We start from the raw sequence: 14,084 nt of genomic DNA, 5'->3' as shown, positions 1-14,084 counted from the left end.
ACTAAGAAGCACACCCGGGCTGGTTAAGCTTGTGGGCCCACAAGTGGAAGAGGAGGTAGTGGGGCCAGAATGGAGTGAGAGAGACATGTACAGGCATCCAATTAGATTCTCCCAGAAATGAGGGGGAGGTCTGAAAGACACTCGAGTAGTCCAAAAAAGGAGAATTTTGCAGGTGGTACTGCAAAAAAGGTGAGAAGAGGGAGGTAGCGAGCTGAGACAATGCATATGAAACAAAGAAGCAAAAATCCCCTCGACCTGAGCTCCCATACCTGTCTCCCTTGTTGGCTCATTTCCTGGGTAGCCCCCACCCCCTCCAGATGATGGTATGAATTTTTTCCTGATAAGATCTTTAAACTCCTATCTCAACTGCCTTTGGTAATAAAGCAAGTTGTTGTTGTCATTGTTTCCCTGTCTCCTGGCACTTATACAGTGAACACAAATTCGGTCATCAAGACATGAGTTCAGTCATTTATCTGTTCATTATGCCTCCTTGGAGAACAAGCAAACTTTCAGCCTTTTGTAGCCATGAGCCTCTTCCAGATGTGGTGACATAGCCAGAGTGCTGGGAATCTGCCAAACTACAGGAACGATGAGTAAGGAAGGCCACTCTGGTCCTGTAAATGGTTCCAGATTTGCAGTCTGAACACAACTTCTAGCTATGCCATTTACTCATGCAAACAGCACTGCCTGAGTACCCATCCACTGAGCACCACACTAAAGGTCCATCGGAGCCATCCAGGAGTTTTCTCTGTTAGAGGATCATCCAGGCATACAACTATGATAAATGGGAAAGACTAAGAATTGGAGGAGAGGAGAGAAAGAGAGATTCTCACCTGAGCGGGCAGGGTGAGATTTCAGGAAAGAGAGTGAGCTGAACAAAACCTGGACGGTGGCGACGAGAGGGAAAGCATGCTGGGGAGCAGAGACACCTTGAGCAAAGGCTCAGCGAGGGTCAAGCTTGGGGCAGGTTCTAAGAAGAGGGCTGCCAAAGTCAGGCCAGAGCCTAGGGATGGGAGGGAAAATAGTCGGAGTCAAGTTGGAACAGCAGCTGGAAGTCGGGCTTGAAACCCTAACCCCAACTCTCCCTTCCTTTGCTCTCCTCTTCTCTGCTTCCCTTTTCTTCTTTTCATTTCCTTTCACTTGCTTCCTTTCTCCCCAATTAAAATCCCCTCCATCTATGCCTCCATGGCTCCATCCATCCCAAACAGTGCGAATGGAGTGAACAGGGGACTAGCACAGAACATCCAGTGCTCTGAAGAAGCCAGTCAGAGATCAACTGCCTCCCCACCCCAGAGGACACAGCCCACTGCCACAGAGTGAAAGGAGACACCCAGAACCCTGGCTGGAAAACCATATGCACATCTCTGGGGCATATCTGCAATTTGGAGGCTCACAGAGATGCCCTCCTGCTTGGCAGACAGAATGAGACAGTGACCTGACCCAGAAGAGATGCAGGAAACTTCCCCCAGGAGAGGCAAGATAAGGAAGTGGTTAAGAATGTTGACTCTGGAGTCAGACATGAACAGTGATAGTACCATCAGCTTTATAATGAGCAGAACACTTCTCACCTTACTGTGTTAAAAGGATTAAATGAGAAAATGTTCATAATGTGCTCAGCACAAGGCCCGATCCATACGAGTGCTCAATAAATGTCAGTTTTTTATTACTCTATTTATGACAGAGAACTAAGACCAGGAAGGACTAAAGTCCAAGCTAACCAGATCCAGAGCATTCCAGAGGGAGCTTAGTGGAATACAAAGACCTCAGGCTTTGGAGTCAGAAAGACCCAAGTTGGAACCAATTTCTAGCTGTGGGATTGTGGGCAACTTGAGGTGACTCAGCCTCAGCTCCCTCATCTGTAAGATAAGGAGGAAAGCACATCTTCATTTGTATACAAGGATGTACACACATCCATTTTTTGGAGAAGTTATTACAAAGATAATAGCTAACACAACTAAAATTCCTTCATGTAGTAGGTCCTCAATAATTAATACCAGAAACACTCGAGCTGTGACTTCAAATTTTTTTACTTTGTCTAGTGCCCATGCTGAGAGGCTCCTTGAAAGAGGCATAATTTTTTGGATTCCCCATCCAGAGTTCCAAGCCCCATACCCTTCTTTTCTCACTCCCATCACCAACCGCCCAGAACTTTCATGGATTATCCTCGTGTGGTGGCCACCTGGGAGCAGCATGGCTAAATAAATAGGTTCAGTGAGCATGGTGACAATGTTGGTTCCATACCAGAATGCTTCACTGATTTAAAACTTAATAAAACAATGGCAATTTCTGCTTTATTTATCGTAATCGAGCATACTAAATTCTTCAGGAATTTTTAACTCGAAAAACACCATGGCTACTCAATCCTCTGCTGATGGCATAAACTCAAAAAGAAGAGCCAAGAGAACTATTCAGACCTCCCTGGGGAGGAACAGAAGTGGTAATAAGAACAGCACTAGCAATGATACCTGTAATATTAAGCACCAGGGCATGTTCGGAGCACCCAACACTTAATCCATCTCTCCTGCATCACGAAACTAAGAGCTGTGAATTGGCTGGCTCAGGGTCACACAGCTAGGAAATGGCAGATCTGGGACTTGAACCTGCATGGGCCAGCCTCAGAGCCTGTGAGTGCAACCGCTCTGCTAACTGCTGACACAGAGAAGAGGAACCTGAAGGTCATCCACGGAAACAAAGCAACTAGCTGTGCCGAGGCTGTGGGGCTCTCAGTATTGTCTCACGGAGAAAGCCCACCAAGTGTACCCACTGGTAGGATGATCGTTCAGTGTTATCTGCTCACCCATGAGGGACGGCCTACTCCAAGGCGCCATTCCACTTCCAGAGTCACAGGGCTGAGAGCTGCAGGTGGACCAGGACTGCAAGCTCTCTCTGTACTTCTAGTGCTGGCCACAGTGCCCGGTGAGAGGGAGCACTGAGCACAAGTCTGCAAAGTGAATGAATGAACAAACAAATGACCCACCAACAAACTAAACTAAACTAGTCAATGACACTTCCATTTCTCTTCTTCCCTCCCCAACTTCCCAGACTTGAGAGCTTTCCCAAGACAAAACGGGAAGGAAAAACATTAGCACCAATGAACCCAATCCCACGAGATGCTCCAAATAGGAAATGGCATCACAGAATTATTCTAATTCCGATGGATGGTCTACACTAAGAAAAGCCCTTTGGTGACTGCAGCCTGAGACAGTGTCTGCCTCCCTTTGCCTACATAGACAGTTTCCAGAGAAAACAGTTTCTATAAGCAAATGCTGGTGTTGAGCTAAGTGGAAAATCTTGACCAGTCACATCAGCCATCACTGGGCCCTTTGATGGTTTATCTGTATAAAAGAAAGTCATTTTATCTATAGGCATTGGATTTTCTAAATTTTGTTCCAGCTAGGTTATTCTTCAGCTTATCAAATCACGCTTTCCCACATCTCATCATTCTGTAAATGAGACTTAGTGTCCAAGGGAAAAACCTGTGCTTAAAGGATACGGAAACCACACAGTCTCAAAGCCCCTGAGCTCAAACATAGTCCTCTTTTCCTCCCTGCGAAAAGTGCAAAATGCAGGACTGAAAAGCTTTTAAGGCGGTGGAGGGGGAGGGGCTCTGAGGAGGGAGGAGAAGGGCTTTCCACAGGTTCAAGGACCCGCACTGCTCCTCATGGATGGAGCGCTCCATAACCGGTAGACAGGCATCAGGGTGCAGAATACACTGGATAGTGACCCCGCCTACCCAGCAGAGACCAGCCCATTTTGAACCAACTGCATGGGTAAATCAAGCTGCACTTTCAGTGGAGCACAGGGCAGGAGGGACTGGGTAGAGAGGGAGTGGCCTCACCCACGTCGTTTCCAGAGACACCAACCCTTCAAGAATCTGTCTGCTCACACAAGGTGGAGACAAGAATAAAAACAGGAGGGTGAGGGAGAATTGCAGAGTAGGAGGGAGGAAGAGAAAAAGAGGAAGAGGGACAGAGAAAATGGGCAAGGAAAGCAGAGTCATGGGCTTACTTTTATTTATTGCATACTAATACAGTGCTTACTATTGGCCGGGTACTATTCTAAGCACTTTACAAATACTAACTTACTTAATCCTCATGATTAGCTTCATTTCTAGAAGAGGGAAGCTAAGCATGGAGAGAGTCAATGACTTGAGAGCATACGGCCAGCAAGTGACAGGGCCAGGACCTGAACCCAGAAAGCCACGCACCAGTCCATGCCCTTATCCATCCGGCATGAGGAAAGTCTTCGACCCTGTTGTGATGGGAGCAGCTGGCCCAAGGGCGTAAGCGTCCCATGAGACGGCCCCAAAAATAGTTAAGGAATGTTTGTATCTCTCAACAATTATGTATTCTTATCACATCAGCTATTTCCTTGTGAATGAATAAAAAGCAGGGAAACAGTGAAGGGGATGGTTCTCCTTTGGGCTATAAAAGAAAAAGAGCAGCCCACGGATCAAATAAAAGCAGAGTAACAGCCAAGACTGAGCTAATATTCCCAAGAGTTTCCATACACCACCACTGTATTCTCACTTTGTCACCAGGGGCTAGGAGGAACAAGACGTTTAGGCAAGATATTAACAGAAAAGTAGCTTTGGGCGTAACTTGTTACGTTAACCATGAACGTTGGTCAAACGAGCCACTAGGATAACTGGCGTGAGATGGACTCAAAAACCAGCAGCATGATTCCTGGTCCCTCCGGACTCTCAGGTCCTGTTTTCCAGCCAATCTCCTAATCCATCAGTCCATCGTAGGGACCCTGGCTCAGAACTCCTGATTATCTCTACAACTTTACTTCCCTCGGCTTCCCCTTTCCTGCCCCAGTTCTCTGTACAGTCCACTGGGTTGGCTGGACTGATTTTCTCTGCATGTGTCCGAACACGGACGTGGCTGGATTGATTTTTTCTGAAGAGACTGCTCAGCTCCATGTAAGCCCCCGGTAACAGATTCTCAACTCCAAGTCATCAGGAACTCCCTGCTATGAAGAGTGAGAATCACACTGCTGGGAAAACTGAGGTGTTCTCATCAGTTCTTCCTGTGAAGGACTTCCATAAAAAGTGTACCACACTCAGTCCACAATGGTTTGGGGCGAGCATGGCCTGGGCAAAGCCCTCAGTGTCATCCATCCTTTTGTGAGACAGATGCCAAAGAAAGCAAACCCAAGACAACACTGATATCCTGTGATCCCATTCTATTCTAGCTGTGGGCTTTTCTTCCATCCATTCCTTCCTGACTCTACTTCTAAAAATCCTTCCCCTGCCCACACCTCACCCTCACCTCACCCTGCAGGAATTCTTCCTTTGTTCCCTAGCTGAGTGTCCTTTTGTTTAGATTGTTGTGTCCTGATGGCATGCTCATGTTATTCTCATCTTCCTGGGATCACAGATGATCTCTCTCTATGCTTCAAAAGCACAGTGGAAAAATTCCTTTGCTACACACTGAATTTCAAAAGCCTACCCCAAGTTCAGAAAAGTGCCCATAGAAAGATAAATAATCTGGGCTTTAGCTATTACTTGCTGTCAGCTTTCTGGGAGCAATATACTATAAACTCTGTCCGCAAATTAATACGTTTGGAGCTAGGTTGCTTTATTATGGGGGAAGAAATGCAGCTATAAAAATTAGCACATGTCTAACCAGAGAATACAGAGTCTCAAGAGAGCCCCCTTGTTTTAGTTGTGAACACTGTCTTCCTCTGAAGCAGGCAAGGGAGAGTGGGAACGGTCCCCACTGTGTTCTGTCTCAGCATTTCTTCCCCTCCAGCTCTGCTGCTCCGTCTGTTGTGCTAACTTATCTGTAGAAGGCGGTAGTAAAAGCCTGGATGGACTCTCCCCCCGGGGTACAGAGAGGACCACATGGAGGGGATCAGCCCTGGAGTCCTTCTAGAGCAGCTACAGTTGCAGGGAGCCAGGGGCTGAGCCAAGTGGCCTTCTGCTATTTCATGAGCAGACATCCCACCTTCTAATCAGACTGTGAGATTCCCCAGGGCAGATCCATTTCGGCACCCAGAGAAGGCTTGCTGTTGAAAAACAAAACTGACTGCCCCCCATGCCCACCCACCAGCCCTCTGAGGGACCTCAGCTCCCAAAAAAGCTGACAATTACTAAAAACACCCATATGAGTTTCTGTTGCTTGCTCCACTTTGCTGTGAGCCAGAAAGGGCACAGAAAAGCCTATCACCTGCTGGCGTGAGGAATCGTACCCTAGGTTGAGAAGAATCCACTGCTCTTGTCCTTAGAGGGCAAGACCACAATGGTTGCTGTGGGTCCGATAACGCTACCAAAAAAGCTTCATTCTCACTAATGTTTGAGGAATAGTATTATCGGGGGCTGCCGCATGGCCACATAAACCTTTGATAGTGTCTTCACACATTGCCTGGCTGCTGCCTTGCGTTCCCAGAAACTAGAAACAAGAACATGCTGCCATGTGCACTGAGACTGTTTTAAAACTTGTATTTATATTATTCTTATAATGAAAAGGGAATTGTTTTTACATTTCTTCATAATCATTGCACATGTCCCCTTAATACCAATGAGGCAAATGGGATGAAAATTGTTGTATTATGCTCCAGAGTAATCAGATGAAAAGTCAGACCCTTTGAAGAATGCCCAGTGTGTCTGCTCCAGTCCATGGATGAAAGGCTCTTCTAAGTAGGGCTGAAGAATAGGGCTACCAAAAGCACTGAACAGCTTCCTCCTGTGATAGGGGAACATAAACTAATAAGTAAAATTTTCTTACATGTCAACTTCATTCCCATAAATCTTACTTAAGTATTGCCTATTACCCATTTCCACTGACCAGGACTCAAAATCAACTAAACAAATGGCCAAATGGCACCAAATATTTGCAGGAAAAGGCTGTTTGGCTGCAGCAGCTCAAGCCAACTTGCTGGATGGAGCAGAACGAGGAAGACTCCCTATATGAATAAAAGCATGTCTCATGTACCACATGGGCAGAGCGGAGCCAGGCCCAAGAGAGGGCACACACTATCTGAGCCTCTTTCTGCACATTTTCATTCTTCTTTCTTTTTAACTGGCTCATTTTGCCACTTAGTCCATACAGAGGAAATGGTTGCTTGTTAACCATTTGTTAACTTGTTAACAAGTTCACTTGTTAACTCCCGGTAAATAGAGGAACTGCCTCTCTCAATCAGTCTCAAAGGCCCAGGTGAGAGAACATGATAGGCCAGTTGAAGTCAGGGTACCACGCCTACTCCAATAAGCGATATCCAGAAGGGATGAGGTCACACAATACCAAACGGCCACAAGAGGTCTGTCTTGTAGCCCAGGCATTAGGACAGGGCAGTTTGAAGAGAGGGAGGTAGCAGTGAGAAGCTGCTGTGTGAGGGACACCACGGGTCAGTGCTCTGGTAGGCCACAAGAGGTTCTATGCATCCAAGCCAACGCCGCTAAAGCCCAGTGGGGAAACACTCAGTTTTAATGTGTCCTCCAGAAACACTGCAAGCACTTTCCTTAGCCAGTACAGGAAAAGAGAGGGGAACACTTCTACAAACTCATTTAATCCTACAAGACAATAATAGGCTGTTCTGCAAACGGGATACTGAAGCTCACAGTAGTTGGGTAAGTGGCCCAAGGTCACCTGGGTAGAAAACAGAGAAGCAAATTTCAGACCACTGGAACTCCAAAACCCCATTCATGCTCCATTCATGATTCAGGCTGCCTCGCAAGTGAACACTCTGCCTAAGCTAAGTGCCAAGCCCTGATGCAGCCGGTCCTGTGAGGCCTCTGACCTCAGCGCCATGACACCCAGCATCCTCAGGCCGGAAGGGCCCCGCGGGGACCTGCCCACAGCTCTCCCCTAACGCCCCAGCCACGCCCCAGGTGAAACACCTCAGCCCCTAGCTACTCGTAGGTCGTATACTGTTCAAGTGCTACCGATGCCATTTTCCTGTTTGCGTTTTGTTTTTGTTTTTGTTTTGTTTTTACAGTTCGTTGCTCATCCTAACTGTCAGCAGCAATTGCTTACCATGTGGTATGAAAATCTCTCAGGCTTACGTCAACAGTCTATCGCTGTGAAATTCCTGGCTGTCTTTGGAGTCTCCCTAGGCCTCCCTTTTCTCGCCATAGCCTATTGGATTGCTCCGTGCAGCAAGGTACAGACTGCTTGAGGTGCATGTCGTCTGCAGTGATCTCTTCTCTCTCCTTAGCGTGACCTGGAGGCCACTGGCTCGAAGCGACAGCTGAGCGTTTCCCGTGTTCAGAGAAAAGAGCTTTGAGATACTTAGCAAAAGTAGAAAACCACACAGACCCGCTTGTTTTCCATCATTTTTCTAAAACAGGGAGGCATGATAATCTGGGACATTTAAAATACATGAGGCATAATCTGATCAATAATGGAAGAGAGAGGGAAGACAGGCATTTTTGCTCCTCTAATTACGCCATGTCCTAGACACATCCTCTACACTCACAGTAATCATTATAATAATGGTCACAGGAATAAGCAAATTGACTGAGTGTTTTCTTTTGGCTAAGCTCTTTTCATGGAAGATCTCATTTCACTCCCTCAATTACATTATGACGCATATACTTCATGAAGTAGTTTCGAAAAGAGAAATAACAAACAGGCTGAGAGTCAAATGCAGCTCATGCTGGGCTCTGCAGCCCCATCTCCACATCGTCCCAGTTTCCCTGGCTTCCCTGATTAAGCTCTGGGCCACACGGGTGGCTAATTGGGTCACAAGAAGGAAAAGACAAAGGAAAGAGAAGGAGAGCTGGAAAGGTGCAGAGCTGGGTTCTTTGCTCACAGGGAAGGGGAGTGTCGGGTGCCAGCTGCTAACGGAGGGAATGGAATTTTCCCCACCTCCCGCCCATCATCCCTACAGCCCAGCCATCTGATCCAGTCACAGAAAGCCTCGGCACTCACTCCAGCTTCGGGCAAGAGTTAGCAACTGCAGGGCCAAATCGTGGAGAAATGATTCCACTGGGAATCTGTTCAGCTAATGTGGTTACCAAAAAATGGAACCTCTTGTCAACTCCAGTAAGAGGGACCTCATGCCAGGATGATGGGCCCAAGACTTGAGGGCTGCTGATGAGGCCACCTAACCAGATAGGCAATGAACTCACTGCCTTCGAGTAAGATGCGTGCCATAGAGACAAGTTAGGATTCAGACTCCTTCTTCTGCACAGTGGTATTAAAAAGTCCTCAAACTGAGTATTTGTGGTGTTCAACCTTACATCTACTGAGGATTTTGTTTCTTTGACAGTCTACCATGCCATGGATTTCTAAATCAGAATTCCCCAAATGATACACATGTAAATGAAGGCATTTTTTTCTGCCTTTCATTATGAGCTGAAAAAAGTACAGTGAGTAAAACAAACCTAACCAGATTTAAAGCTGGGTTAGAGTAGGTCACTGGTTCTAGGCATAGGTTTTCACACTGGAAGCATCTAGTCCGTCCCGCAGGTTAGAGCCTTGCCTTCATTCAAAGCCTCAATGGATAGGGACACTCACCTCCATGCTCTGAGAGCCCCAAACTACTTTCAGGACAGTCAGTCATTGAAATAATAGCCACTTGGTAGAGAAAACACTGACAAGCCTCAATTTTACTTTGAAAACCAAACGTGACAGCTACCAGAAAATGGGAACTAGCCAATACCAGCAAACTGGTTTGCCTCTGCCTACCTGGTCGCCTGGGGAAATACTCAGGAAGAAATGATATTCCAGTTGTTGACTAAATTTTTTAGATTTTCAGTAGGTCTAAGAAGAACCATCCTGGCCAATATCATGCAGATGTGATGTCCCCCCGCCAAAAAAAAAAGTACCCATGGGAGGGGGAGGGAGTTCTGGACTTTCTTGGGGTCCAGTAAGTCCAAGAGACTGATGCCACCATGAAAAATAGGGGTCACACTGATAATAGTCTTCTAGAACATTCTGGAAGAAATGATTGCAGGAAAATTTAGCCCAATGGCTGAGACTTCCTCTCCTCTGTTCAGATACATGTCTGATTGACATTTGGTGCTCATGGAGCTTCCAGTGGGACTAAAAAAAGAGCACTACAGATAAATATGAGCTGGCCATTAAGCCGCTTGTGCCTTCTGGGCACTTTCTGGGCTGCAAGTCTGAGTTCAACACACTGGAGGGTGTGTCCACATTGGAATGACAAATCTTTGTGGCATGAGATCATTCTTGGTGGCACACTGCTCATTCTGAGGAAAGATTTCCTCATTAAGGAGGGAAACTTTAGTTGTCAAAGTTGCTCTGAAGCAGCCAAAGGACAGCTAAAACAATCAAGATATTTTTAGTCTTTCCTTTCACCACTGCAAAAGAAATCTTTTCAAGTTTGGCAAAGACATTATATTACTGGGGATTATAGAGGGTCACATCTTCCATGTGAAGAAACCAGCCCTCGCCAAAGGCTCCTGAGGCCCAGAATACAAGGTCCTCCCAGGGAAAGTGGCCCAGTGGCGAAATCTGTTAATGTGTCGCATCCCTCCTCCCACGGGATCACTTTATACCTAATAAATCTATGAAAAAGCCAGCGTCATCCCAGCAACTTCATATTCTAACCACATTTTGACACCTGCCTCAAAGAAATTAGAACTTGATATTCTTTTCTAAATGTATTCATAACCAGCTAAACCTCATCAACCAGCTAATGTCCATCAATGTCTAACAAATGTTGAAGTTTCTATTTCCAACTCAATGGTCCATTTATTGAATAGTTGCTGTCCTAATTTAGAGACCACTAGGGATACCAAAATTACTTGATTGGCTTGCCAAAATGATCTCATTTATTTCCCACTGAATCCCCATGGCTGTCAATTCTACTTTTATTTAAATTTCTGAGGGTCCCTAAGAAAGACAGCTAAATAAGGAGAGTATAAGGTCAAGGATGTCAACAGAAGTTCAGCTTACTAATATGGTGGCTGAAGAGGGTAACCAAGTCATAGATGTGTACATAAGATAGTAACGGCAGGTCTGGATCTTGGGACAGGCCTCTCAAGGTCAATAAAGAGAACAGAGATATTTTTCTATCATTTCTCATCTTAATCACCAACATGGCTGAGGTCATGCAGCCCACTGGGAGGCCGGTGAGTCCTCACCTCATGGCTGCTCTCAGACAGATCTTTGCCCACAGAGCTCTTCATCCTCTCAAGGGGGGCTCTGATGTCAAAGGCCCTTTATGGCTCAATGGCCTATTTTGCATCCTTTGTTATTCCATTCTGATTCATAATTTAGGTTGTTTGCCTATTAAAATCTGAGAGCTGAAAGAGTTAACAGTCATCCTTAAGGGCTCAAACAGGGTCTCTACAGCCGGTGGATTGAGGAGGAAGTCAGCATGGGGAAAGTGTTGAGGAACAACACAAGTTCTAACTGTAAACGTGTGAAAGGTGACTTATTTCCTCCATGCCTGTTACCCTTGATGGTTCAATTATGCTTATAACTCAGTCCCAGGACTCAGGAAGGGAGAGCTGTAAACAACTTCAGTCTCCTACCTGATATCTTTACAGGGGACAAGCCCTCGGTCTATATACTGCCACATAACTCCCAAATGAAGAATGCCAAAGTGATAGCTACCATGCCCCAAACCCCTAGCCCCGTGCCAAACAAAACACCAAGTGAGGAGGTGGAGGAACTCTGCAGCTTTGAAAGATCCCTGCTCTGCCTTGTCAAAGTTGAAGTGGTTTGAAACCAGGGTCCTCACACCATGAGGCCCAGAGCCAACCCGGAGAGGACAATGCCACCAAAGCCTTCTGTGTCCCCCTCATCTGCCTCTACCAGAGAGCACTAGATTAAAGGAAATCATGCTGTAATTTTTGAAGCATTGTCATGGAGGGGAAATTCGTGCCAGGAAAGAGAGCCTATTTTGCTCCTATGTTACAAAAGCATCTGCCCTCAAATCCAAAAGGAGAGTCCATCACCTGTCACCCTGCTGGGACAGGAGTTAAGAGTACCAGAAGGCTGATCACTTCCATACTGAGCCCAGTCTGAGCCCTGTGACATTCTCTCCCCAACTCTCTATCAATTTCCTAGCACAGGTTATGGCCTGTTCTCTCTCCACTAGAAAATCAGAAACTTTGAAAGAAAGGGCCAACTCCGACGGCTTATTTATTCTATCCCCTCCAGTGCCCAGGATCATGTTGCACATAGACAGTACCCAAAGGGCTCATGCATGACATTAGGACTCTGTGTAGCTCCCACTTTCTGAAGCCTTGCCTATAAGCTTTAAAAGAGCCAGTTGGGTTTAAGTTTCCCCTTAGAATTGCCTGAGGCTCTCTGGTGCCACAGAGTAAGTGCTTCCTGTGTGCCAGGAGCTGCTCTGTTTTGTGTATATTATTCATTTCTTCTATCAACCCTACATGACAAGTTATATTTTATCCCCATTTTATAGATGAAGAAACTAAGACACAAAGGGATTAAGTAAATGCCGCAAACTATGGAGGTGTGATTTACACCTAAGATCTCTGGCTCAGGAGACCTGACCTTAAACATTGCGCATGCGCACGCATGTGTGTGTGTACGCATGTGCACACACACATATACACGCCTGCCCCTCTACCCTTTCTAATACATCAGCAGCATTACAACCTTCAATGCTGAATGTAAACATCTTAACTGCTGACTACTTCACTTTGCAATGGACTTGGTTCAGAAAGTTAGAGGTGGCAGGACTTTTCTAGAAGGGAGGAGTCAAAACCACGATTGACAAACTATATTCTTTCCTCTTCTTTCCCGAGAAACCCTACCTTCAAGAATCCACTATCACTCAGCACCTCTTCAGTCCACAGGACAAAGGGTGGATTTGCATGGCAATGTGAGAACACCCAGATTAGAGACACCCAGTGAACATCCTCCTGCCCCACCCAAAAAAAGGAAGATTCCTGGGCCCTGCATTAGACATTGTGAATAAGAATTTTACATGGAGCATACGGAGAAACCCACCCCTAATTTAACCAGGATCTCCAACATTTGAGAACCACTCTGGCCTTGAGGATGTGCATGTTTCTTTTTGGAGCACTTGATCCAAAGTTTGCTTCCACTCAGCTTTCCAACATCTACACTGAGGTCTTCCTTGAGGCCACTGGCACCTGGTGGCGACTGAGGGTGGCATCTGGTGATATAAGACTGCAGAGAGAAGGTGGAAACACTCTCTGTGGCTCTCCTGCAGATACGACCTACCTCACAAGCATGTGGCCACCAGGTCCCCATTTAGACGCTTACACTGGTGGTCAGGGCTAAGATCCCAGCAGCACGGAACACAGAGGAGTGCTAACCAGTAAAAGGCCACCTCTGATTGCTCATGAATGTCGTTTGTTTGCAGCTAATTCAAGAGCACTACTCAGTCGCTCTCATACTCATATATTTCCCAGAGATGAAGAATAGTACCCAGGAGTTTTGGGGTAAGCCAGACATTGATATACAACTGATACCAGTTCTCTGCTCACAAGGTCCAAGTAATGACACAAGTGCTTTAGCCCATTATTCAGACTCACCAGTTTTGCACTGGTGAGCAAAGAGCCAAGCAGGCCAAGGTCTCCATCTCCCAAAGCTCTTTTTTTTTTTTTTTTTTTTTTTTTACAACAAACGCAGGTCCTTGACCCAGCTTTAATGATTCCCCAGCTAAGAGCTGTTGGCATATATTGGCTGACTTTTCTCCTTTTAGTTCACCTGGTGGCCTTGTAAAAGGAGGAAGTTTTCCCCAGGTGTAATTTGTTTCAAAACTTATTTTTGTGAGACAAAAGGGAAACGTCACCAAAAAAAGGAAAAAAAAAAAAAAAGCTATTGAAATGATTTGATCTCAACTGACCTTTATCAAAGTTGGACCAATTAAAAAAAAGTCTTCAAGCCCAGAAAAAAAAGAGGAAAGGCACACTAATACCTAACCTCGCTTTCCTCCCTATGGGCCAGATCAAGTGAGGACTGAACCCAGGGTCACCTTCCACAGGACCACAGGGTCTTATCAGGATTTTGTCTTATGTTTGCAGTAGATACAGTAATTTTTACAGACTCCTCTTCTGCCGGCCAATAACAACCTGAAGGAGGTAACAAACTGAACATTAAATGCCTCAAATCACATCTTCTGGGGAATCCCAGGGCCAGCTCAGGTTCAGCTGCGTGCAGCTTCCTGCC

The 14,084-nt window shown here is 46.0% G+C and overlaps 1 protein-coding gene across 1 annotated transcript in view; it reads left to right on the top strand.

Moving 5' to 3' along the window:
* The window catches only part of TRPC7 (transient receptor potential cation channel subfamily C member 7), a 145,948-nt gene that overhangs the window by 81,144 nt on the left and 50,720 nt on the right, over positions 1–14,084 (top strand). The window contains 1 exon segment of the mRNA XM_027606215.2: positions 7,942–8,106. Within this exon segment, the coding sequence (XP_027462016.2) occupies positions 7,942–8,106 (165 nt within the window).

Source organism: Zalophus californianus, chromosome 5 (genome assembly GCF_009762305.2).
Source record: "Zalophus californianus isolate mZalCal1 chromosome 5, mZalCal1.pri.v2, whole genome shotgun sequence".
Lineage (NCBI taxonomy): Eukaryota > Metazoa > Chordata > Mammalia > Carnivora > Otariidae > Zalophus > Zalophus californianus.
This window is presented reverse-complemented; position numbering and strand designations above follow the sequence as displayed.